At 42.5% G+C, this 27,977-nt stretch overlaps 2 protein-coding genes across 5 annotated transcripts in view; one reads left to right on the top strand and one right to left on the bottom strand.

Moving 5' to 3' along the window:
* The window catches only part of LOC106585480 (collagen alpha-1(VI) chain), a 59,856-nt gene extending 49,162 nt beyond the window's left edge, over positions 1-10,694 (bottom strand). For both annotated transcript variants that reach the window (XM_082960176.1, XM_082960177.1), the window contains exon 1: positions 10,535-10,694. In XM_082960176.1, the coding sequence (XP_082816302.1) occupies positions 10,535-10,589 (55 nt within the window). In that variant the 5' untranslated portion in view covers positions 10,590-10,694. The remainder of the gene's footprint in view (positions 1-10,534) is intronic.
* A 10-nt stretch (positions 10,695-10,704) lies between these two features.
* LOC106585544 (collagen alpha-6(VI) chain) overlaps positions 10,705-27,977 on the top strand; it is a 42,999-nt gene continuing 25,726 nt past the window's right edge. For 2 of the 3 annotated variants that reach the window (XM_082960159.1, XM_082960162.1), the window contains exons 1-4: positions 10,705-10,829; positions 26,030-26,158; positions 26,435-27,043; positions 27,127-27,714. In XM_082960159.1, coding sequence (XP_082816285.1) covers positions 26,041-26,158; positions 26,435-27,043; positions 27,127-27,714 — 1,315 coding nt within the window. In that variant the 5' untranslated portion in view covers positions 10,705-10,829; positions 26,030-26,040. The remainder of the gene's footprint in view (positions 10,830-26,029; positions 26,159-26,434; positions 27,044-27,126; positions 27,715-27,977) is intronic. The other variant, XM_082960160.1, reaches the window with a different exon arrangement.

Here is a 27,977-nt window from a genome sequence, read left to right as displayed (position 1 = left end):
CTATCTTTCCGATTTGGTCCTGCCGTACATACCTACACGTACGCTACGGTCACAAGACACGGGCCTCCTAATTGTTCCTAGAATTTCTAAGCAAACAGCTGGAGGCAGGGCTTTCTCCTATAGAGCTCCATTTTTATGGAATAGTCTGCCTACCCATGTGAGAGGCGTAGACTCAGTCTCAACCTTTAAGTCTTTACTGAAGACATATCTCTTCAGTAGGTCCTATGATTAAGTATAGTCTGGCCCAGGGGTGTGAAGGTGAACGGAAAGGCTGGAGCAACGAACCGCCCTTGCTGTCTCTGCCTGGCCGGTTTCCCCTCTTTCCACTGGGATTCTCTGCCTCTACCCCTATTACGGGGGCTGAGTCACTGGCTTGCTGGTGTTCTTCCATGCCGTCCCTGGGAGGGGTGCGTCACTTGAGTGGGTTGAGTCACTGACGTGGTCTTCCTGTCTGGGTTGGCGCCCCCCCTTGGGCTGTGCCGTGGCGGAGATCTTTGTGGGCTATACTCGGCCTTGTCCCAGGATGGTATGTTGGTGGTTGGAGATATCCCTCCAGTGGTGTGGGGGCTGTGCTTTGGCAAAGTGGGTGGGGTTATATCCTACCTGTTTGGCCCTGTCCGGGGGTTTCATTGGATGGGGCCACAGTGTCTCCTGACCCCTCCTGTCTCAGCCTCCAGTATTTATGCTGCAGTAGTTTATGTGTCGGGGGGGCTAGGGTCAGTCTGTCTCATCTGGAGTATTTCTCTTGTCTTTTCCGGTGTCCTGTGTGAATTTAAATATGCTCTTTCTAATTCTCTCTTTCTCTCTTTCTTTCTGTCTCTCTCTCGGAGGACCTGAGCCCTAGGACCATGTACAGGACTACCTGGCTTGATGACTCCTTGCTGTCCCCAGTTCACCTGGCCGTGCTGCTGCTCCAGTTCCAACTGATCTGCCCGCAGCTATGGAACCCTGACCTGTTCACCGGACATGCTACCTGTCCCAGACCTGCTGTCCCAGACCTGCTGGAACCCTGACCTATTCACCGGACGTGCTACCTGTCCCAGACCTGCTGTTTTCAACTCTCTAGAGACAGCAGGAGCGGTAGAGATACTCTCAAAGATCGGCTATGAAAAAGCCAACTGACACTTACTCTTGTGTTACTGACTTGTTGTACCCTCGACAACTACTATGATTATTATTATTTGACCATGCTGGTCATTTATGAACATTTGAACATCTAGGCCATGTGCTGTTATAATCTCCACCCGGCACAGCCAGAAGAGGACTGGCCACCCCTCATAGCCTGGTTCCTCTCTAGGTTTCTTCCTAGGTTTTGGCCTTTTTAGGGAGTTTTTCCTAGCCACCGTGCTTCTACACCTGCATTGCTTGCTGTTTGGGGTTTTAGGCTGGGTTTCTGTACAGCACTTTGAGATATCAGCTGATGTAAGAAGGGCTATATAAATACATTTGATTTGATTTGATATCAAACACATGGTTTCCAGGTGTTTGATGCCATTCCATTTGCTCCGTTCTGGCCATTGTTAGCAGCCTCCACTAAGAATAAGATAAGTGCTTGCAGCATGCAATTCAAATCTGATATGGACTGGTCTTTGTCTCAGGTGGGCCTGTTTGGCCCTCAGGCTAACATAATGGAAGTCAGGAACTGCGAAGGCCAAACATGCATATACATGCATCCCGCATGCAACCTGGCTGCCACAACTGACAGACCATCATGCTCCAAAGTATGGATGGAAACGTTCAGCATGGTGGGCTGAACAACAACATGGTAGACAGGTGCAAAGATTTCCACAATCACTCAAAGTAAATTGCTCACTGGTATTCTTGTTCAACATTTAGTTGATCAATAGATGATTGTATCTCCTAACTTGGTATAGGCTCTGAGATGAAATAGGCTATGAAGTCACTCTCCTATCTCACAGCAATAGGCTACTATACCCATATTGTCAAATATTTTAAATAGGCTACCGGTCTATTTACTTTCGAGGATGCTTATTGAATGAGAGATGGATAAATGGTAGCTTAACATTTGTTGTGTAGCGGTAATAAACCAGTCATGTCAGACAAGGAGAGACATGTCCTGCTGTAACAATATGCGCTGAGAGTCGGGAAGCAAGTTCAGGGAGTGAGTGTTTTAATAAAATAAACATCATCCAAACCAGAAACACTAACAGCACACAGACATGAAACTGAAATAGAAACAACGACATCTGGGGAAAGACCTAAAGGGAGTGACATATATATAGGGAAGGTAATATGATATGATTAGGCTATGATTTAGGCCTATATACTGTGATAAAAGTCAAATAAATATTATACGACATACTATGTGAGATAGTAGATGACAATTTGTGCATACCCATGGTCTGAGCTGTTTGTGGAAATATGCACACTTTCCAACTGACAATCTCTTAGAAAAATATATAATCTACCAAGATTTAAAAATAACTGAAATTGGCACAAGATGGAGGTAATGTTGGATCATCACTAACAAAATTAGTGTTAACTAAAATGTACAGTTAATCCAGTATAAACTAATGTATAGAATCACAAATTCTACAGCACAAGGCAGAGTAATGTCTTAAAAGTAAAACTAACAATTACTCAGTAATCCATGCATTCTGGGAACGCTACAAAATCCCAAAGTTATGGGCGGAGTTAGGAAGTTGGCTGTATTACAATGTAAATGTATTTTAATCCTCCTGTCTGCATATTTCAAGACATGGCATATGAGCATGCAATGAGATACAACATAGATTGGACAAAATTTACTTGTCAATAATCTTGAAAAAAAAACGTATACTTAAAAACTGGAAATCAACCAATCTTCCAGCAGTAACACAATGGAAAGGTCAAATGCGTTATTATCTACTGTTGAAAGTGCGTGGGCGAAGACGGAGAGAAACAAAATGGTGCAGTTTGAGGTAATGTGGCGGAGAGTGACACAGGCACTGGAGATGGGGATGTGACCAGGTGGGTCTGGGCAGGGATGATTTTGTGAATGTTTGTGTGCGTCTGTATGTTCTCGTTTGTATGTGGATGTTTTATACTGTAAAAAAAAGAAATTGTTAAAGAAATGTAAGAAAAACACTTTATCCAAATGGATAAATACCAATCTTCGAGGGAAACAGGCACACTCAAGGTTTAGTGTTTTTTGTGTGCACGCACCTTTGATAAATGATGGGAAAGTGTCCATGCATAAGCACAACTTCTAGTGGTTAAAGAATTGTATTGCAAGCAAAGATGAAAACGTCTTTAGAGGGTTGAAGTTGAGGAATGTTTCGATAAGAAGATATATAACATGGCTACAGTGTGTCGCTGTCAAAATGAGGGTTACTTCCAGAGAGGTGTATTTAGATGCCCTTAAACTTCTGTACCCACGTCATGCCATCAGAACGTACTGTACTGTCTCTGAGGATGCTGTGAGGGGCTGTCTCTGAGGATGCTGTAAGGGGCTGTCTCTGAGGATGCTGTGAGGGGCTGGCTTTCTCTGAGGATGCTGTTTAGGGTTGACTCTGAGGATTCTGCGAGGGTCTGTCTGTCTCTGAGGATGCTGTGAGGGGCTGGCTGTCTCTCAGTATGCTGTGAGAGGCTGGCTGGCTGTCTCTGAGGATGCTGTGAGAGGCTGGCTATCTCTGAGGATGCTGTAAGTGGCTGGCTGTCTCTGATGATGCTGTGAGGGGCTGTCTCTGGATAGAGCCAGAGTGTTTATTGAATGATTGTGAGATGAGTGAACACAGCATGGTCCTGTAAAGCTATAGGAGGCCCTTCCCCAGGGCCCTATGATTTATGACATGAACCAGAGATGGGAAGGGAGGGGAGTAGAACGGATGAAGAGATAGAGAGAAAGAGAAGGGAAGTCTGTCTTCAATCAGACTAGATGCCTCTAGGCCATGTTTTACTCCAGATTATAGATTCTGATAACTCAAATGGTGAACATTATTTTCACAGAGAGGGAGGATTCCTGACAGATATAAAGCATGACGTCACATTTTCAACATACACACTTGGACGCAAGTCAACTGAGTTGTGTGCAATGTCCACGAGCTGCCAGTGCCGATCACTTAAATTTACAAAACAAGGTTCTACCATACTAACCGCCACACTGCCTTCATTCAGATGTTTCCAGATTGACTATTTTGAATGGAACACACAGCCTATATTGGTCTGCTAATACAGGACAAGTAAAAACCCAGTGCACTACTTCTGTCTAAACTAAATGTATTGGAGTGTTTACCAGCATTTGTAACTTCAGTCTAATCATTATCTGTACAAAACAGTTCATCTGATAATACTTGCTTGATATAAACTGCGTTTATTTTCAGCAAACTTAACGTGTGTAATGGGTGCGTGCTGGTGGCAGGTAGGTCAGGCGCAGGAGAGTGAACTTGGTCTAAACGGAGCAGTTTAATAAATGCTAAAAAACTCAGAAAGCCAATATACACAAAAATAATATAAAAGGGTACAACACCAGTCACACAACAGAACATAACATGCACAAAACATACAACAAACAATCACCGACAAAGATATGAGGGGAAACAGAGGGTTAAATACACAACATGTAATTGATGGGATTGAAACCAGGTGTGAAGTAAGACAAGACAAAACCAATGGAAAATGAAAAAGGGATCAGCGATGGCTAGAATGCCGGTGACGTCGACTGCCGAACACCGCCTGAACAAGGAGAGGGACCAACTTCGGCGGAAGTCGTGACAATGTGTAAATATTTGTATGAACATAACAAGATTCAACAACTGAGACAACTGAGACATGAGACATGTGACTAACAGAAATTGAATAATGTGTCCCTGAACAAAGGGGGGGGGGGGGGGTCAAAATCAAAAGTAACAGTCAGTATCTGGTGTGGCCACCAGCTGCATTAAGTACTGCAGTGCATCTCCTGCTCATGGACTGCACCAGATTTGCCAGTTCTTGCTGTGAGATGTTACCCCACTCTTCCACCAAGGCACCTGCAAGTTCCCAGAAATTTCTGGGGGGAATGGCCCTAGCCCTCACCCTCCGATCCAACAGGTCCCAGACGTGCTCAATGGGATTGAGATCCGGGCTCTTTGCTGGCCATGGCAGAACACTGACATTCCTGTCTTGCAGGAAATCACGCACAGAACGAGCAGTATGGCTGGTGGCATTGTCATGCTGGAGGTTCATGTCAGGATGAGCCTGCAGGAAGGGTACCAGATGAGGGAGGAGGATGTCTTCCCTGTAACGCACAGCGTTGAGATTGCCTACAATGACAACAAGCTCAGTCCGATGATGCTGTGACACACCACCCCAGACCATGACGGCCCTTCCACCTCCAAATCGATCCCGCTCCAGAGTACAGTCCTCGGTGTAACGCTCATTCCTTCGACGATAAACGCGAATCCGACCATCACCCCTGGTGAGACAAAACCGCGACTCGTCAGTGAAGAGCACTTTTTGCCAGTCCTGTCTGGTCCAGCGACGGTGGGTTTGTGCCCATAGGCAACGTTGTTGCCGGTGATGTCTGGTGAGGACCTGCCTTACAACAGGCCTACAAGCCCTCAGTCCAGCCTCTCTCAGCCTATTGCGGACAGTCTGAGCACTGATGGAGGGATTGTGCATTCCTGGTGTAACTCGGGTAGTTGTTGTTGCCATCCTGTACCTGTCCCGCAGGTGTGATGTTCGGATGTACCGATCCTGTGCAGGTGTTGTTACACGTGGTCTGCCACTGCGAGGATGATAAGCTGTCCGTCATGTCTCCTTGTAGTGTGGTCTTAGGCATCTCACAGTACGGACATTGCAATTTATTGCCCTGGCCACATCTGCAGTCCTCATGCCTTCTTGCAGCATGCCTAAGGCACGTTCACGCAGATGAGCAGGGACCCTGAGCATCTTTCTTTTGGTGTTTTTCAGAGTCAGTAGAAAGGCCTCTTTAGTGTCCTAAGTTTTCATAACTGTGACCTTAATTCCCTACTGTCTGTAAGCTGTTAGTGTCTTAACGACCGTTCCACAGGTGCATGTTCATTAATTGTTTATGGTTCATTGAACAAGCATGGGAAACAGTGTTAAAACCCTTTACAATGAAGATCTGTGAAGTTATTAGGATTTTTATGAATTATCTTTGAAAGACAGGGTCCTGAAAAAGGGACGTTTCTTTTTTTTCTGAGTTTGTTTTCCAGTTTCTTGAAATACTTTGCAAATGCAACTTATTTCTATATGAAAACTGAAACGGTCTATTCATTCCTTTTCCATTTTAGAAGACGCTCTTATCCAGAGCAATTTACAGTAGTGAGTGCATTATTTTTTGTACTGCTCCCCAGTGAGAATAGAACCCACAACCCCATCAGTGTTAACACCATGTGTTACCAGCTCAGCCACATGATCACATCATATCATCACAAACCACTTTTTTTTATTTTTTTTTATTTCACCTTTATTTAACCAGGCAGACCAGCTGAGAACAAGTTCTCATTTACAACTGCAACCTGGCCAAGATAAAGCAAAGCAGTTCGACACATACAACAAACATACAGTCAATAATACAATACAAAAAGTCTATATACAGTGTGTGCAAATGAGGTAAGATAAGTGAGGTAAGGCAATAAAATAGGCCATAGTGGCGAGGTAATTACGATATAGCAATTAAACACTGGAGTGATAGATGTGCAGAAGATGAATGTCCAAATAGAGATACTGGGGTTCAAAGGAGCGGTGGATGGGCTATGTAAAGGTGCAATGATCTGTGAGCTGCTCTGACAGCTGGTGCTTGAAGTTAGTGAGGGAAATAAGAGTCTCCAGCTTCAGTGATTTTTTTTTTTTTTGCAGTTCGATCCAGTCATTGGCAGCAGAGAACGGGAAGGAAAGACGACCAAAGGAGGAATTGGCTTTGGGGGTGAACAGTGAAATATACCTGCTGGAGCACGTGCTGCTATGGTGACCAGTGAGCTGAGATAAGGCGGGGCTTTACCTAGCGAAGACTTGTAGATGACCTGGAGCCAATGGGTTTGGCGACGAGTATGAAGCGAGGGCCAGCGAACGAAAGCGTACAGGTCGCAGGGGTGGGTGGTATATGAGGCTTTGGTGACAAAACGGATGGCCCTGTGATAGACTGCATCCAATTTGTTGAGTCGAGTGTTGGAAGCTATTTTGTAAATGACATCGCCGAAGTCGAAGATCGGTAGGATAGTCAGTTTTACGAGGGTAAGTTTGGCAGCATGAGTGAAGGATGCTTTGTTGCGAAATAGGAAGCTGATTCTAGATTTAATTTTGGATTGGAGATGTTTGATGTGAGTCTGGAAGGAGAGTTTACAGTCTAACCAGACACCTAGGTATTTGTAGTTGTCCACAAATTCTAGGTCAGAACTGTCGAGAGTAGTGATGCTGGACGGGCGGGCAGGTGCGGGCAGCGATCGGTTGAAGAGCATGCATTTCGTTTTACTTGCATTTAAGAGTAGTTGGAGGCCACAGAAGGAGAGTTGTATGGCATTGAAGCTCGTCTGGAGGTTAGTTAGCACAGTGTCCAAAGAAGGTCCAGAAGTATACAGAATGGTGTTGTCTGCGTAGAGGTGGATCAGAGAATCACCAGCAGCAAGAGCGACATCATTGATGTATACAGAGAAGAGAGTCGGCCTGAGAATTGAACCCTGTGGCACCCCCATAGAGACTGCCAGCAGTCCGGACAACAGGCCCTCCGATTTGACACACTGAACTCTATCAGATAAGTAGTTGGTGAACCAGGCGAGGCAGTCATTTGAGAAACCAAGGCTGTTGAGTCTGCCGATAAGAAGGTGGTGATTGACAGAGTCGAAAGCCTTGGCCAGGTCGATGAATATGGCTGCACAGTATTGTCTCTTATCGATGGCAGGTATGATTTCGTTTAGGACCTTGAGCGTGGCTGAGGTGCAACCATGACCAGCTCGTAAGCCAGATTGCATAGCGGAGAAGGTACGGTGGGATTCGAAATGGTCGGTGATCTGTTGGCTTTTGAAGACCTTAGAAAGGCAGGGTAGGATAGATATAGGTCTGTAGCAGTTTAGGTCTAGAGTGTCTGCCCCTTTGAAGAGGGGGATGACCACGGCAGCTTTCCGATCTTTGGGGATCTCAGACGATACGAAAGAGAGGTTGAACAGGCTAGTGATAGGGGTTGCAACAATTTCGGCAGATAATTTTAGAAAGAGAGGGTCCAGGTTGTCTAGCCCGGCTGATTTGTAGGGGTCCAGATTTTGCAGCTCTTTCATAACATCAGCTATCTGGATTTGGGTGAAGGAGAAATGGGGGAAGCTTGGGCGAGTTGCTGTGGGGGGTGCAGGGCAGTTGACTGGGGTAGGGGTAGCCAGGTGGAAAGCATGGCCAGCCGTAGAAAAATGCTTATTGAAATTCTCGATTATCGTGGATTTATTGGTGGTGACAGTGTTTCCTTGTCTCAGTGCAGTGGGCAGCTGGGAGGAGGTGCTCTTATTCTCCATGGACTTTACTGTGTCCCAGAACCTTTTTGAGTTTGTGCTACAGGATGAACATTTCTGTTTGAAAAAGCTAGCCTTAGCTATCCTAACGGCTTGTGTGTATTGGTTCCTAACTTCCCTGAAAAATGACATATCACGGGGGCTATTTCATGCTAATGCAATACGCCACAGGATGTTTTTGTGCTGGTCAAGGGCAGTCCGGTCTGGAGTGAACCAAGGGCTATATCTGTTCCTGGTTCTACATTTTTAAAAGTCTAGTGCAAAGTATTCATCAGACCATTAGCCCGTCACATCAGCGTATGACATCCAAACGTGAGTTGCCAAATACAGGTACACTGGCAGTACATTTATGTTGAGAAATCAGTCTTAACATGTTTATTAAAAAAAGATGCAGGGTTGAGCTCAATTCCTAACTCACTCATCTATTACATTCAGGGAGTGTAGACCAAAAACCAATGATCTGGAAACTAACGTATTTCATTGTTCAGGAGGCAGAGTGGCGTGGGAGGCAATTCATGCCTAAAATTGCATATAAAAAAGATTTATGTAAAAAGGGTTGTGTATGCTGCAGTTCTGTGGTGAGAGTTTTATAGCGTGATAAATGAGGCCATAAATGTAACTAGGGGTAGCCTAGCCCAGCAGTTCCCAACTCCAGTCCTCGAGTACCCCCACAGCACACATGTTGTAGCCCAGACAAACATACCTGATTCAACTCATTGAGGGCCTGATGATTAGTTGACAAGTTGAATCAAGTGTGCTTGTCCGGGGCTACAACAAAACTGTGTACTGTTGGGGATACTGGAGGACCGCAGATGGGAAACACTGGCCTAGGCTACTATATGCCACTGTGGGGTTAGCATGGTAACTGGACTGGGTTTAAACCTTGACAAGCAGGAGCAAAGTGACAAGTGTTGCCCGAGGATAAATGTCTGCTGAGTGAAAAAGGTTTCAGAGTCAGACCTCTTGGCATCACAACTTTTTTTATTTAACTAGGCAAGTCACTTAAGAACAAATTCGTATTTACAATGACGGCCTACACCGGCCAAACCCGGATGAATTTGGGCCAATTGTGTGCTGCCCTATGGGACTCCCAATCACAGCCAGTTGTGATACAGTCTGGATTTGAACCAGGGTGTCTGTAGTGATGCCTCTAGCACTGAGATGCAGTGCCTTAGACTGCTGCGCCACTCGGGAGCACCAACTTCTTCTGCACTGGTGTCAGAAATGGGATGGAGTTCACTGAAGGTGTGTTTTGGAGTGGGGTGTCCTAGTGCAGTTATATTTCACCCCAAAATATTCTGGACCCTGGTCCACTTGTCACGATTGTGTGTAGGAACGGACCAAGGCGCAGCGTGAGTATTGTTCCACATCTTTTATTTGAATGTGAAACTTTGCAAGACAAACAAACTATAAACAAAACACAAACCGCGACGACAGCGGTGCAACATGCACTAACTCAAAAATAATCTCCCACAAACACAGGTGGGAAAAACAACTACTTAAATATGATCCCCAATTAGAGACAACGATGACCAGCTGCCTCTAATTGGGAATCATACAAAAACCCCAACATAGAAAAAAGAAACTAGAACACAACATAGAAAAAATAAACTAGATAAAACCCCCCAGTCACGCCCTGACCTACTCTACCATAGAAAATAAGAGCACTCTATGGTCAGGACGTGACACCACTCCTGTTTTGTAGATCTGCTAGGTCTGGATAGGTAACAACAAAATTATCAAAGGTGTTAGTAATTGTCACTGAAAGTTACAGAAAAGCAAGGCAAGGTTGTGAGATTTGGCAAAGTTGTGAGGTTTGGCAAGGTTGTGAGGTTTGTAAATCTCATTAAATGTTGAAGAGCATAGAGCACTGGAGGCACATTCCCCACTCCTCTTGCAAACCACAATCATAGAAAACAAACGGTCCTCAATCAGCCTTTTGAATTTCCCTAGAGGCACCAATTCATCCAAATTGAGAGAGCCTTGCATAACCGATAAAGACCAACAATACTAGGCCTATATTGTAAAGGCTGATATTATTTTAATGGTGTTAGTCTCCTGGTACAAATAACCACTCCTGTTACATCACTTACCTATTTCTATCTGCTTCAGAATTTCCTTAGAATTCCCTCCCGCGGCTCTGACCATAAAGTCTCCCAGTAGAACTAATTCAGGAGGATGTAGGGGTGTGTATGACGCACAGGTCGTGTAGACTATACCGAATAGTAGCTGGATGAAATACTGTAGGCTACTCTTTGCCTAACCATTCGGGGCGGGGTGTGAGGAGTGGCCGGTCGCACCAATTTCTGCAGAACAAGATTGGGCTTTGGGTTCTATAAGGGAATGGGACTCCTGCCTGCGCGCACCAGATAGTGCATCAGCCACATTGTAAGTTTACATATTTTCCGCACGCTTTTTTTGTTTGTTGTGCATGCAAACCTAGTCTACATTTAAATAATACAAAAATGTTGTGATTTAACGAATTTGCTCACAATGTCTCAGTGTATATGCCTAAAAAAAATGTAATGTAAAATAATCGTGTAAGCTAATAAAAGAAATAGGCTGAAGTGAATTGATCACAAATCCCTCTATTGGTGTCCATTGGATAGGCCTACCTGTCGTCGCAGTATGCGATCATTTAAGTTCAGCAAGTGAATAGCCTACTCTGAAATGTTAAACATGTAGGGCTACAAAGATAATAAAGCTGCCTTGTTGATTATAGTTAGGCTATAGACTGCATGCGCAACTTGCATGCTCAACATGTTTCAAGAGTGTATTGAACAAATTAATTAGGTTCAAATTATTATGGAAACTGTATCTCTTTGCCGTGGATAAACCGGATCAAAATAAACAGTAGAATGGTATGTGTGCGTACGTGCATGTGTGCTTGAAATTCATTGGAAGAAATTCTTGTCCATTTTCCAAAATCATGTTCAGGAAACATTTGGATAACTTTCTCAAACATTCTGTGACAGTCTTTGTTCCCAAAATTGGTGTGTTGGTTGAAGACAAATGGTGTTGACTGGTAGTGGAGCCTCCTGCCAGCTGGATGCTGTAACAGTATTTCACAGACACTCCAGACTACTGCAGATCATGCTTATCCTACTACCCACCATTAATCACCATGCTGTAACAGTATTTCACAGACACTCCAGATCATCCTTATCCTACTACTCACCATTAATCACCATGCTGTACAGTTGCATAATAGACCATTCCCCTGTTGAAGTACTTTTGTTCACTAATGAAGTTTGTCAATGAATGCTGCCGTATGATGCTGGGATGTTAGTACCTTATGATGCTGGGATGTTAGCACCTTGTGTTGCTGGGATGTTAGCACCTTGTGTTGCTGGGATGTTAGCACCTTATGATGCTGGGGTGTTAGTACCTTGTGTTGCTGGGATGTTAACACCTTGTTTTCTAACAGTGTATATCTAAAACCTCTAAGTGTTCATGGCTGTCCCCATAGAATAACTATTTGAAGAACCCTTTTTGGTTCCAGGTAAAAACTATTGCAGCCAACACTTTTGGGTTCCTTGTAGAACCTTTTCTACAGATGGTTAATTTGAGAAAACCTTTTTTCTAAGATGGTACAGTGTGATTGTTCTTTGGCCCAGATGAATGTCCACACGTTTGATTCTGGATTTTAGATGAGCCCCCCCCCCCAGCACTCACAAAGATGGTACATAATTTTTTTATTTTTTAGTTTGACTTTCCAGGAAACCATGAATCAAGGGTTGAGGTTGAGCAGGTACAATGTTTGTGATGCTGGTTGTAAACTCAAGACGCGATGTTGAGTCTTCGTCTGACCAGATAAACACAGTTTATGGGTCCTTCACATCCCTATCCACAGATCACACAAACGTGCACGCGCACACACACACACACACACACACACACACACACACACACACACACACACACACACACACACACACACACACACACACGCAGAGTGAACACATCCATCAGTAGGTCCAACCCAGAGACCAGATCATCTAGTGACTGTTTATAGTTTCCTGTTTATATCGCTGTATGGGGAAATTGTTTTTTCATGTTCAGGAAATTGCTCCAGGTGTGTTTACAGGTTTTGTCACGCCTTCTTCGACACCACATGAAGGCCTCCTTATCAAATCCATTAATTATAACCCACACAATAATTCACATTTCCTTTTGCTGTAGGATTCTTTCCTGTTGTGAGAAACTGGTCAAATGAAGATCCTGCATCTGTAACCATTATTCTGTCCTGCCCTCCACTTCTCTTTCCAAATAACCTTTTCATTTAGATGGGATTTTATTAAGACCAAAGTTTGGATACTTTCTCACTATATCGTTCAGTGTTGCTCTATTTCCTTTCAGGATAAACACAGTGTTCTCTTCTTGTTGTGTCAGTCTGCATCACAACGCCCATGGATGTGCACCCTTCATTTGTTGCGGAATTTCATAACGGGGAATTTCCGCCTAATACACAAGACAGAGCCAATTAACGGGAAAGTGGCCTTTCAGACCATTTAGGGCAATGTCTAATTGTTTCACTCCCAGGCTCAGACTTGATCTTGGCAAAGCCACATATTTTCATATACGTCTGTCAAAAATTTGCAACAAAAACAATACAGTTTTTAGTCTTCAATGACATGCAAACCACGACAGCCACATCAATAAGTGTACTGGATCATATCACAGCCAAATCAGAGAAGTTTGCAGCCAATAACAGCCAAGCAATAACATCTAATCAGTGCTACTCCAACTGCTTCTGGTTCAAGTAGCCTTAAATATTGTTATAGTTAAGCAATCTGGTACAATGTGATCATTACAATACGAATTCAGTGTAGTGTTCTGTTCTATTGATGATCAAGGTCACACAGTACAATGTTATTAATACTGTGTAATTAATTACTGTACTGCATGGCAACACTATTGTAGCCAACACTACATTACTTAAATCTGCAACATTGGTTTGCTGAAACCTCAGCCACTGATAAATGTCAACTGCATCAGAGATTCAAACTCACTCACCAACCGCCACATTCTGAATAACAGTAAGACTGCAGCAACCACTGCTGCCAAGGTGATCTAACTCAGCTACATGACAAATAGGAATCTATAAGAACGTTTTTTTTTTTTTTTTAACAGGAACAGTTTCACAGGCTTCTGAATTTAACATGATTGAAATTAGCTGTGATAGTGGTTTTCTGGAAAAGCTGCTGCCACTCTCCCTGTAAAAAGCCATTTAAGAAACACTCTGCCTGTGTAAACAAACTGACTGTGTTTACACAGCTACCCGAAGAACACAATTCAGATTTTTTTTCCATATACAATCTTTTTTTTCTGAGTGTCCAGACTTTTTAACCATATCAGATTTGCTCATTCACACAGATGTAGATGGCCGGGCGGGGTGGATGTGGAGCCAGAGAAAGCAGGGGTTCAAAGTGTAGAACCCAGCTCCTACATTTGAATATAAAAATAGATTTTATCAAACACAATTATGCTACATTTTATGTCTGGGACCCTCAGGATGACAAATCAGAGCAAGATTACAGAATGAGAGGCGAATATATCAAACCAGTTGCTGTGGTACTTTTTGTTGTTGTGCACTCTCCTCAAACAATAGCATGGTATTTTTTCACTGTAATAGCTACTGTAAATTGTACAGTGCAGTTAGATTAACAACAATTTAAGCTTTCTGCCCATATAAGACATGTCTATGTCCTGGAACGTGTGCTGTTACTTACAACTGTCATGCTAATCACATTAGCTCAACCGTCCCAGTATAGGGACACCGATCATGTAGAGGTTTTTAAAATGTTGGGGTGGTTGCCATGGTAATGGCAGGTCATGTGCAAAAAAAGGAAAACTTCAGAGCAAATCAATTCTGATTTGAGCATCTAGACTGAGGTCACATATGTAGCATAAGAATTGTATCAGGATTGAGATCCACATAGGGTGGTGGTATACAGTAAATCATAAGTCAAAAGATCAGATTCCATGTGTTTTTGTTGTTGCTGTTTACACATTAGGGACAAGATCAAATAGGTATCAGATATGGAAATAATTGGCAAAAGATCTGAATGGGGCTGCCTGTGTAAACACAGCCCCTGTGGTCCACAGCCAGACTAGCATGAACTGTAGTTCTGTACATTGAACAGCCAAGTTCCTTTGTTTACACCTCCTAAAGCCTCAACGTCTGTGTATAAAACACAGCCGGCACCAGCTGTAAATCAAAAGTGATAAGAAGTAAATGTTAGGCTTCTCTATTTAGAGAAAGAGGGGAAGAAGGACATTGCATTGGTTATCCCATAGGTCAAGGACTTCTTGTCAGCAGAGCCAACAACAGCATACAGCTGTGGGGAAGAGCTCTGAAATAGGATCCATTCACGTCTTTGGGCTTTATGATGATGATGTGTATGTTTAAGGGAACAGTGATGCAGCTAAAGCAGTTAATAACTGATGCCTACCAGAACCCCACAGTCATCAGTTCAACATGGATTGATAGGTAGCAAACATTAATTCAGCTTGAAATAAACCAGCCACTGAAAACATATTGTTGATTTATATGTTACATTAAAGAATCAGTCTTGGATAATTGTACTGGACCGTTCTGACCATAGACAATCTTGACCTTGACTCGTCATGAAGAGGTAAAGAAAATGTTTGTGGTGTAATCATTGTCCTGTAGAAAGCTTCGAAGTACTCCATAACTGAACAGCACCCTTGTGCCTGAATGTTCACGGTCAATCTGTGACCACAGTTTGAGTGGAATAGATGATTTGCCATTGAAAACAATGGGGCCCCACTCTTTTAGACCTCACTCTGTTGAGCGGAAAGGAACTGCTTTGAACGCTGCCTAAATAAACCGAGGTAGAGAACAGAGCGTGAAGGAAATGTGCATGAGATCTGTTAGACCCAGATGTAAGTATATTCAGTGGACTCTGACCTGAACAAATGAGATGTCAAGCCCGCCCTTTCAATCACTGTCATTCAAGTGCGATTCTTGTTTGAAATGGGGGTCTGCAAATCACGATTACCTCCAGATGCATCCAGTTAGGATGGACCCCCGTTTCCTGAATTTCTCAACTCATTGGGATCAGGCCTCAACAAGCATTGGTACAAGACTCTTTGTCAGAATCTTCACCTTCATCTGAAGATATTTCGAAATCATTATCTGACCAATACGCAGCGGCTTGCGTGCTCCAAATCATTTTATTTAAATTATGATGGCCAAAACAATAAACGACTAGACAGTTTCACAGGCTATGTACTTACATACAGCAGTGCAAAATAAAACAACCCACAAAAACCAGGTGACAAACACACTCCTAATATATGACTCCCAATCAGGAACAACGATAACCAGCTGTCCCTGATTGGGAGCCACACAGACCAACATAGAAACAGAAATACCAGAAAAACACAGACAACACAGTACTTCTGCCACGTCCGGACCAAAAATACTAAACAACTACTCCCTCTGCTGGTCAGGACGTGACACTCTTAAACAACCAGACACATACAGTACACATTTCCCTTACCCTTTCTCTGGAGTAAGTCTGACTGGACCCAGGCACATCAAGCATTGTTTTTTAAAGGGAAACTATCAGAATTGTATTTTTATTTTATTTGGCTTGCAAGATAGGACGGCATATTTGGAATCCATTTGGGAATGGTGGTTGAATTTACAGATAATCCATAGATGAAGAATTTTCAAAAGGGCCTTTGTCCTAAAGACATTTATAGGCTGTTTTACATTAGCGTAATCCTGTCCTAAACACATTTATAGGCTGTTTTACATTAGCTGAATCGTCCTAAACACATTCATAGGCTGTTTTACATTAGCGGAATTCTGTCCTAAAGACATTTATAGGCTGTTTTACATTAGCGGAATCCTGTCCTAAAGACATTTATAGGCTGTTTTACATTAGCGGAATTCTGTCCTAAAGACATTTATAGGCTGTTTTACATTAGCGGAATCCTGTCCTAAAGACATTTATAGGCTGTTTTACATTAGCAGGATCCTGTCCTAAATACATTTATAGGCTGTTTTACATTAGTGGAATCCTGTCCTAAATACATTTATAGGCTGTTTTACATTAGCGGAATCCTGTCCTAAAGACATTTATAGGCTGTTTTACATTAGCAGGATCCTGTCCTAAATACATTTATAGGCTGTTTTACATTAGTGGAATCCTGTCCTAAATACATTTATAGGCTGTTTTACATTAGCTGAATCCTGTCCTAAAGACATTTATAGGCTGTGCTGTACATTAGCTGAATCTTGTCCTAAAACATATTTATACGCTGTGTTGTGCATTAGGTGAATCCTGTTCGCGAGTGAAAGAAACAAGGAAGAAGAATTCAGATATGCGGCCCTCTTCAACTTGCCCTTGGTCTAGAATGTGGTGCACACATACCATACTGCCAGGCTGGAAATTAACACTTCTGTTCCCTTAACATCAAAATAGATGGCACTGGCAATGTCTCAAATGGACACAAATGTCCTAAAAGTGTGATAGAGGACCAGTGTGTGTGTGTGTGTGTGTGCACTTAGAAAAAAAACTTTCAAAAGGGTTCTTCGGATGTCCCCATAGGAGAACCCTTTTTGGTTCTATGTAGAAACCTTTTTGGTTTTAGGTAGAACCCTTTTTCCATGTAGCACCCTCTGTGGAAAGGATTCTTCATGGAACCCAAAAGGTTTCTACCTGGAACCAAAAAGGGTTCTTTAAAGAGTTCTCCTACACAGGAAATTTGAGTAAATGTTACTCAAATTGAATACAATTATACTCTACAAAATATATAATTTGGTCCCAGTCTAAATAGAGTTACAATTACTCGTGTTGCGGAGTTCAATTTTCAGAGTTATTTCTACTCTATTCAGTGTTTATATTTAACTCTACAAACTGTAATTTACTCTATTTAGAGTAAAATGGAAACAGCTCTACTGCCAATTCACTCAATATAGAATTAAATATCATCAGTCAAGAGTAGCATTTGTACAAATAAACTTAACGTCAATAAATCAGAACTCAGTATTTAACAAAGCACTTTATTCATAAATGTAAGACATTTGCAATACATACAGTTGAAGTCGGAAGATTACATACACTTAGGATGGAGTCATTAAAACTTGTTTTTCAACCACTCCACAAATTTCTTGTTAACAAACTACAGTTTTGGCAAGTCAGTTAGGACATCTACTTTGTGCATGACACAAGTCATTTTTCCAACAATTGTTGACAGACAGATTATTTCACTTATAATTCACTGTATCACAATTCCAGTGGGCCAGAAGTTTACATACACTAAGTTGGCTGTGTCTTTAAACAGCTTGGAAAATTCCAGAAAATGATGTCATGGCTTTAAAAGCTTCTGATAGGCTAATTGACATCATTTGAGTCAATTGGAGGTGTACCTGTGGATGTATTTCAAGGCCTACCTTCAAACTCAATGCCTCTTTGCTTGACATAATGGGAAAATCAAAAGAAATCAGCCAAGACCTCAGAAAAAGATTTGTAGACCTCCACAAGTCTGGTTCATTCTTGGGAGCAATTTCCAAACCCCTGAAGGTACCACGTTCATCTGTACAAACAATAGTACGCAAGTATAAACACCATGGGGCCACGCAGCCGTCATACCGCTCAGGAAGGAGACGTGTTCTGTCTCCTAGAGATGAACGTACTTTGGTGCGAAAAGTGAAAATCAATCCCAGAACAACAGCAAAGGACCTTGTGAAGATGCTGGAGGAAACAGGTACAAAAGTATCTATATCCACAGTAAAATTAGTCCTATATCGACATAACCTGAAAGACCGCTCAGCAAGGAAGAAGCCACTTCTCCAAAACCGCCATAAAAAAGCCAGACTACGGTTTGCAGCTGCACATGGGGACAAAGATCATACGTTTTGGAGAAATGTCCTCTGATTTGATTAAATAAAAAATAGAACTGTTTGGCCGTAATGACCATTGTTATGTTTGGAGGAAAAAGGGGGATGCTTGCAAGCCAAAGAACACCATCCCAACCGTGAAGCACGGGGGTGGCAGCATCATGTTGTGGGGGTGCTTTGCTGCAGCAGGGACTGGTGCACTTCACCAAATAGATTACATCATGAGGAACGAAAATGATGTGGATATATTGAAGCAACATCTCAAGACATCAGTCAGGAAGTTAAAGCTTGATTGCAAATGGGTCTTCCAAATGGACAATGACCCCAAGCATACTTCCAAAGTTGTGGCAAAATGGCTTAAGGACAACAAAGTCAAGGTATTGGAGTGGCCATCACAAAGCCCCGACCTCAATCCTATAGAAAATTTGTGGGAAGAACTGAAAAAGCGTGTGCGAGCAAGGAGGCCTACGAACCTGACTCAGTTACACCAGCTCTGTCAGGAGGAATGGGCCAAAATTCACCCAACTTATTGTGGGAAGCTTGTGGAAGGCTACCTGAAACGTTTGACCCAAGTTAAACAATTTAAAGGCAATGCTATCAAATACTAATTGAGTCTATGTAAACTTCTGACCCACTGGCAATGTGATGAAAGAAATAAAAGCTCAAATAAATCATTCTCTCTACTATTATTCTGACATTTCACATTTTTTAAATAAAGTGTTGATCCTAACTGACCTAAAACAGGGAATTTTTACTAGGATTAAATGTCAAAAATTGTGAAAAACTGAGTTTAAATGTATTTGGCTAAGGTGTATGTAAACTTCCAACTTCAACCGTACATCAAAATACTGATGACAATAAAATTGTAGACTGAAATGAAATGTTGGCCTCTGTTCACTTTAATACATGTACATAAAAAAGCTCAATATTGCAATTCAATACATCTAACATTGACATGGAGGATTTTGTGAAACTGGCATCTCACATATCAAAAACACTGATGATAAAATAAAATTGTGGCCTCTGTAAAATGAAATTTTGTCATCCTTTAAAAGTAAATAAAAAAGCCAATATTGCAATACAATACATCTTGGTTTTAAAGAGCTTACTGTGCCATTTTTGGAGTCACAGGAAACAGTATGGGACAATAAACAAACTTGAATCATCACAACTGTAAGACATCTGTATATCAAATGCTTTGTGACAGAAAAGCTCTAATATCCACTACATAAGGTCCCTCTGTTGTACACCCAAATCTATATGCATTAAAATGTTCATCAATACATATTGTTTGCAGGGCAAAAGTAACCAACAGTAACCTCTCATCTTTAACAACAACACTGGTGGATTTTCTGAAAAACTGTCATCTCACAATGGACTTTAAGACAAACAACTAAAACTGAACGATACATATTTCCATCGTTTTTGGCCCATTTAACATTTAAAACCGAGGTGTCAATAAGTGCCTGAAGAGTCTCAGCCGTCCTGGTCCCTTTGCAGAAAAACAGCCACAAAGCATGATGTTTCCACCCCCATGCTTCACAGTAGGTATGGTGTTCTTTGGATGCAACTCAGCATTCTTTGTCCTCCAAACACGACGAGTTGAGTTTTTACCAAAAAGTTCTATTTTGGTTTCATCTGACCATATGACATTCTCCCAATCCTCTTCTGGATCATCCAAATGCTCTCTAGCAAACTTCAGATGGGCCTGGACATGTACTAGCTTAAGCAGGGGGACACGTCTGGCACTGCAGGATTTGAGTCCCTGGCGGCGTAGTGTGTTACTGATGGTAGGCTTTGTTACTTTGGTCCCAGCTCTCTGCAGGTCATTCACTAGGTCCCCCCGTGTGGTTCTGGGATTTTTGCTCACCGTTCTTGTGATAATTTTGACCCCTCGGGGTGAGATCTTTCGTGGAGCCCCAGATCGAGGGAGATTATCAGTGGTCTTGTATGTCTTCCATTTCCTAATAATTGCTCCCACAGTTGATTTCTTCAAACCAAGCTGCTTACCTATTGCAGATTCAGTCTTCCCAGCCTGGTGCAGGTCTACAATTTTGTTTCTGGTGTCCTTTGACAGCTCTTTGGTCTTGGCCATAGTGGAGTTTGGAGTGTGACTGTTTGAGGTTGTGGACAGGTGTCTTTTATACTGATAACAAGTTCAAACAGGTGCCATTAATACAGGTAACGAGTGGAGGACAGAGGAGCCTCTTAAAGAAGAAGTTACAGGTCTGTGAGACCCAGAAATCTTGCTTGTTTGTAGGTGACCAAATACTTATTTTCCACCATAATTTGCAAATAAATTCATTAAAAATCCTACAATGTGATTTTCTGGATTTTTTTTCTCATTTTGTCTGTCATAGCTGACGTGTACCTATGATGAAAATTACAGGCCTCTCTCATCTTTTTAAGTGGGAGAACTTGCACAATTGGTGGCTGACTAAATACTTTTTTCCCCCACTGTATATGGATGTTAAATTTTACTTTATGGGTTGGTTATGTAGGCTTCTTCTAACCCATCTCTTTCTACTACATATAATAATACGATTCAATTATATTTTTACATTAAAAGTCTATCAGAATTCCAGTCATTCCAATAAATGTTATGCCCCTTGATCTTCAAGAATAGGACTTGGAAATATGGAAGTATAGATTAGCCAAATTGTTTTATCTGAGCATGACCCCAAAATGAAGGACTTATTAGACAGCCCTACTCTGTTGTTTATTATTTTGTTGTCATGGAGGACTGATTGGGCTCATTGATTTGAGTTGAAAGATAAATTCTTCGCTCATGGAATTGCATGCTTTGAGCACTACTGAAAAGTGCAATTTACATGGGAAAAATGAATGCCATATGCTGCATTTGCTATAGGCCTATTGTTTACCTTTTTGTTGGTGACACTTGGATATCTTGATAATATGCAGATGTTTAAATGGCAAATCCACAGATGAAACAATAATAAAACGGTTGCCCCGCCTCTGTATTGGTAAAAAGCTAAGGGATGGTCCTGGAGAATATTTTAAATAAAAAATAAATAAAAATGTATTTCACCTTTATTTAACCAGGTAGGCAAGTTGAGAACAAGTTCTCATTTACAATTGCGACCTGGCCAAGATAAAGCAAAGCAGTTCGACACATACAACAACACTGGTACAGCCTCAGCGTTCACAGTAAAACAGTCAAATAAAGCTGGTACAGCCTCAGTGTTCACCGTAAAACAGTAAAATAAAGCTGGTACAGCCTCAGCGTTCACAGTAAAACAGTCAAATAAAGCTGGTACAGCCTCAGCGTTCACAGTAAAACAGTCAAATAAAGCTGGTACAACCTCAGCGTTCACAGTAAAACAGTCAAATAAAGCTGGTACAGCCTCAGGGTTCACAGTAAAACAGTCAAATAAAGCTGGTACAGCCTCAGGGTTCACAGTAAAACAGTCAAATAAAGCTGGTACAGCCTCAGCGTTCACAGTAAAACAGTCAAATAAATCTGGTACAGCCTCAGGGTTCACAGTAAAACAGTCAAATAAAGCTGGTACAGCCTCAGGGTTCACAGTAAAACAGTCAAATAAAGCTGGTACAGCCTCAGCGTTCACAGTAAAACAGCCAAATAAAGCTGGTACAGCCTCAGTGTTCACAGTAAAACAGTCAAATAAAGCTGGTACAGCCTCAGCGTTCACAGTAAAACAGCCAAATAAAGCTGGTACAGCCTCAGGGTTCACAGTAAAACAGTCAAATAAAGCTGGTACAGCCTCGGTGTTCACAGCAAACGCTGCGGTTGCTGGCTCGCCTCTCTAACCGTTACCAACCCCAGTATCTGTGCGGTAGTTCTCCCCCTCGGGGCTCATAATCTGACTACAGCACAGACCTGGCCTCTCTCCTCCAGACATGATGTCCCTGTGGGGCAGTCAGGGTATTTAACATTAACAGTCAACTTTAATGTCAAGAAAGGAAGGCTGGCTGCCACCAGGTTGATTTACGTATGTTGATCCCCTGTGGTGTGCGATGACAGCAGCTTCATCCAGGCCTGTGTCAAAGTGTTATTAAAGGTAAAATGTGGTTTTATTGTCTGGTTAATGTGTTATTATTTATTTTTATTTTTTATTTAACCTTTATTTAACCAGGTAGGCAAGTTGAGAACAAGTTCTAATTTACAATTGCGACCTGGCCAAGATATAGCAAAGCAGTTTGACACATACAACAACACAGAGTTACACATGGAGTAAAACAAACATACAGTCAATAATACAGTAGAAAAATAAGTCTATATACAATGTGAGCAAATGAGGTGAGATAAGGGAGGTAAAGTCAAAAAAGGCCATGGTGGCAAAGTAAATACAATATAGCAAGTAAAACACTGGAATGGTAGATTTGCAGTGGAAGAAAGTGCAAGTAGAAATAGAAATAATGGGGTGCAAAGGAGCAAAATAAATAAATAAATACAGTAGGGGAAGAGGTAGTTGTTTGTGCTAAATTATAGATGGGCTATGTACAGGTGCAGTAATCAAATCAAATCAAATCATAGTTTATTTGTCATGTGTGCCGAATACAACAGTGAAATGCTTACTTACAGGCTCTAACCAATAGTCTGAAAAAAAGGTATGTGTGTGTGTGTGTGTAGGTAAGTAAAGAAATAAAACAACAGTAAAAAGACATTTGAAAATAAGAGTAGCAAGGCTATATACAGACACCGGTTAGTCAGGCTTATTGAGGTAGTATGTACATGTAGGTATGGTTAAAGTGACTATGCAGGGGGGGCAGGGGAGGGCACACAATGCAAATAGTCCGGGTAACCATTGGTTACCTGTTCAGGAGTCTTATGGCTTGGTGGTAAAAACTGTTGAGAAGCCTTTTTGTCCTAGACTTGGCACTCCTGTACCGCTTGCCATGCGGTAGTAGAGAGAACAGTGTATGTGTCACATCCTGACCAGTATAGGGGTTATTGGTTATGGTAGTTTGGTCAGGACGTGGCAGAGGGTATTTGTTTTATATGGTTCGGGGTTAGGTGTATGTAGAGGGGTATTGTATTTATGTGTTCCGGGGTTTTTGGTGTATGTTCTTGTTTTGGGTTTCTAGGTTTTGTATTTCTTTGTTGGCCTGGTGTGGCTTTCAATCAGGAACAGCTGTACATCGTTGTTCCTGATTGGGAGTCATACTTAGGGAGCTTGTTTTCACCTGTCTCTTTGTGGGTAGGTGTATTTTGCACTGCTGTTATATTAGCCTGTGAAACTGTTGGTCTGTTGTTCTTTGTTTTCACTTTAATATAAATAAAATAATGATGAGCACGCAACCAGCTGCGCCTTGGTCCCCTTCTCTCTTCAACGATGGCCGTGACACTGACTGGGGTGGCTGGGGTCTTTGACAATTTTCAGGGCCTTCCTCTGACACCGCCTGGTGTAGAGGTCCTGGATGGCAGGCAGCTTTGCCCCAGTGATGTACTGGGCCGTACGCACTACCCTCTGAAGTGCCTTGCGGTAATTACCGTGCCAGGCAGTGATGCAACTGGTCAGGATGCTCTCGATGTTGCAGATGTAGAACCTTTTGAGGATCTCAGGACCCATGCCAAATCTTTTTAGTTTCCTGAGGGGGAATATGCTTTGTTGTGCCCTCTTCACAACTGTCTTGGTGTGTTTGGACCACTCTAATTTGTTGTTGATGTGGACACCAAGGAATTTGAAGCTCTCAACCTGCTCCACTACAGCCCCGTCGATGGGGATGTGCTCGGTGCTCCTTTTCCTGTAGTCCACAATCATCTCCTTAGTCTTGGTTACATTGAGGGATAGGTTGTTATTCTGGCACCACAACCAGGCATCCTCTACTGTCGGGATGAGGTCAATGTCATTCCAGGATACCCCGGCCAGATTGCATAGCGGAGAAGGTGCGGTGGGATTTGAAATGGTCGGTAATCTGTTTGTTGACTTGGCTTTCGAAGACCTTAGAAAGGCAGTGTAGGATAGATATAGGTCTGTAGCAGTTTGGGTCAAGAGTGTCCCCCCCCCCTTTGAAGAGGGGGATGACCGCAGCTGCTTTCCAATCTTTGGGAATCTCAGACGACACGAAAGAGAGATTGAACAGGCTAGTAATAGGGGTTGCAACAATTTCGGCAGATAATTTTAGAAAGAAAGGGTCCAGATTGTCTGATTTGTAGGGGTCCAGATTTTGCAGCTCTTTCAGAACATCAGCTGACTGGATTTGGGAGAAGGAGAAATGTGGAAGGCTTGGGCGAGTTGCTGTGGGGGGTGCAGTGCTGTTGACCGGGGTAGGGGTAGCCAGGTGGAAAGCATGGCCAGCCGTAGAAAAATGCTTATTGAAATTCTCAATTATAGTGTATTTATCGGTGGTGACAGAGTTTCCTATCCTCAGTGCAGAGGGCAGCTGGGAGGAGGTGCTCTTATTCTCCATGGACTTTACAGTGTCCCAGAACTTTTTTGAGTTTGTGTTGCAGGAAGCAAATTTCTGTTTGAAAAAGCTAGCCTTGGAAATGTAACCACTCTCAGATTAATCGACAGAGCTATGGACACAAGGACTGGTCATCCATGATATCAAAATGATTGATATCAAAATGACTGACCATTCATGATATCCATGTTATGAGGCTATACAGTGTTTGTTTACATTTACAATGTTTACAAACATTGGAGTAAAACAATCTTATATTTTGGGTTCTCATGGAGTGTGACAGTTGAATTAAGCTCATGAGGTATTTATAAGTTATACTCTTCAAGAATAAAGGGATATATATATACATACAATTTTTAAATCTAAAAATGTATGTAGCAACTACAGATTGTCCCTTTTAAGTCTATTAAAAGTGTACAAGGTTGAAGATGTGTCCATTAGGCCTATGGATTTTTTTTGTTGATCAGCATGAATTAGATTGAGCAATAAAAGCCCCACTTTTATTCCATAGGCTTGGATCCGCACTATGCAGCTGTTGCAAGACAATTTTTCACCGGCTGTCAACTGGTTTCAAAAACAATGATTGATAGGCAGCTTAAACTTCTTGAATTCAACCATTATTGGGTTCAAATTCACATATAGATTTGTGAACAGCCATCCACATCAACCACAATCCATAAGGCGCAAATAGCTAAATGAGAGAGCAGCAGTGTAATTCACATCAATGCGCTATGTAGATATCATTAATAAGTGATATCCGTATCGCCGTAGACTACACCACTGCTGTCATCTTTTCCTCCAAGTATTCAAGTTGGATAATCTTTGGATGCCGACAGCAGTCGCACCATTGGAAGACATAGCTTTGACTGTAGACTACAGAAGCCTATTCCTGCTCTTTTCCCGCAATCCATCAAACACATTTGGTGTGCCATCATATTGGTCTCTGATTTGTGATCCGACTCACTCAGGTGGAACAAACTTAAACTTGCTCCTTTTTTCAATGCTGATTTGAATGTCATTGAAAAAACAGAGAAGTGTTAAAGACTTGTTTTCGCAAAAACATCCTTTCTGAATTTAAAAGTAATCCTTGAAGTAATCATGGCATTTTTCTAAAGTATCTGTACATGTAATCCGTTACTCCCTAACCCTGTGCATGAGCATGAGTAGTGCAAAATAATCTGTTATCATGTAAGAAAAATGTATAAATGAAGGCTAGGATGTCACAGGATGCTATGTTTAAATCAGATCTAACCACATTTCAGTTGAATCTGTTGTCAACACAACTTGATCTGATAAACAGCAACTTTCTGTGTTCCAACAGTTGATCTGTCCATGTTTGTGTTTCAAGGAGAGAGACTAGAGAAACGGTCCAACATGGAGGGGACACAGGGCCTCCTGGCCATCTTCACCATAGCAACATGTTTTCTGGTTAACGGAGCACAAAAAACAGGTAAGCATGTTTGTCTCCTGACATCTGAAACATTCCAGATAAACAGAGAAGCATTGAAGAAATACCACACAAATACAAAATTATGACCAACTCTTTGGGGCTTTAGACTGCTGAGCAGTTATAAGAAATGTGTTTTTATAAAAGCACAATCAAAATAATATTTGATTAATTTATTGATTAATTGCTTTCATTGCTCATCCCATGCACAAAAAACCTTGTGGTTTAGACACTTGTATTGACTTCCGTTGGCTGACGACTGTTTTCTTCCCCTCCCAGTCTGCAAGGAAGAGGCCGTGGCCGACATCGTCTTCCTGGTGGACGGTTCATGGAGCATCGGCTCAGAGAACTTCAAACAGATCCGTCAGTTCTTGTACATGCTGGTCAACAGCTTTGACGTGGCCCCCGACCAGGTGCGCATCGGTCTGGTCCAGTACAGCAACACGCCGCGCACCGAGTTCCTCCTCAACACCTTCCAGGACAAACAGGACATCCTGCAGTACATTAACAACCTGCCTTATATGGGCGGTGAAACCAACACGGGCCTGGGCCTGGACTTCCTGCTGAACGAGCTCTTTGTTGACCACGCAGGGAGCCGGGTGAACGAGAACGTGCCCCAGATCGCCGTGGTGATCACTGATGGTGAATCAATGGACAGTGTGGGGCTGCATGCCCTTAAGCTGAAGAAGCAGGGCATCACGCTGTACGCCATCGGGATCAAAGAAGCAGATGAAGATCAGCTGAAGGAGATTGCCACTACACCTCACAACCAGCACGTGTACAGAGTGTCGGACTTTGCTGCGCTGCAGGGGATCTCCCAGAGCCTCATCCAGGTGCTGTGTACTACCATAGATGAGGCAAAGAGACCAATCTCCAAAGTGGTCCAAGGTACTATAACAGTGTATTTATTGTTTCCATTTGAAAAATATTCTTTATAAATAAATGACATTATTATTTTCCTCAATCTCCAGAGTGCCTCAATGCCACAGTGGCTGACATTGTGTTCCTTGTGGATGGCTCTTCCAGCATCAGCCCTACAAACTTCCAGGAGGTTCGGAGGTTTCTCCACAGCTTCATCGAGGGGCTGGATATCGGAGCGGGCAAGGTTCGCGTAGGACTGGCCCAGTTCAGTAATGAGATCCAGAAGCAATTCCATTTGAAGGAACATACGGACCAAAGGGTCCTACTGGAGCAAGTGGACAGGCTTCCACAGCTCGGTGGAGGCACATACACCGGCAAGGCCATTACTGTCCTTCGGAAAGAGTTTTTCACCAAGGTCAACGGGGGCCGCGCTGATCAGAGGGTGCCTCAGATTGCTGTGGTGCTCACCGACGGGGAGTCTGAGGACGACGTCAAGCTGCCAGCCAAGGCGTTAAGGCAGCAAGGGGTCATTGTGTTTGCTATTGGAGTTGAGGCAGCCAACATCAACGTGCTGAAGGATATCGCTAACAGGCCCCACGAGCATTTCCTGGTCAACATAGAAAGTTTCCAGGCCCTACAAACAATTTCTCAGGGTCTGCTGCAGACTGTCTGTGTCTCCATGGAGAACCAGAGGATGGGTAAGCGACTTTTATAAGGAAACATACTGTATGTTGTAACAAATTGTGAATGTTGAACTAATCCAAAGTATCTAATCCAAGTTACTTGTCTTAGTTGTACCATGGGATACCATTCTAAGAAAAAGTATGCAACCTTAAGAGGCAGACGTTGTTTACGGCCACTTGTGCCAACAGTAAAGTCAACATTAAAAGGACCATTTCTAAAAATGAAAATAAAATATGGCATACATTCACACTGTTGTCATAACAATTATTCTTTATTT

Source organism: Salmo salar, chromosome 02 (genome assembly GCF_965601325.2).
Source record: "Salmo salar chromosome 02, fSalSal1, whole genome shotgun sequence".
Lineage (NCBI taxonomy): Eukaryota > Metazoa > Chordata > Actinopteri > Salmoniformes > Salmonidae > Salmo > Salmo salar.
The sequence above is the reverse complement of the archived record's forward strand: the minus strand, read 5'-3'. Positions and strand labels throughout refer to the sequence as shown.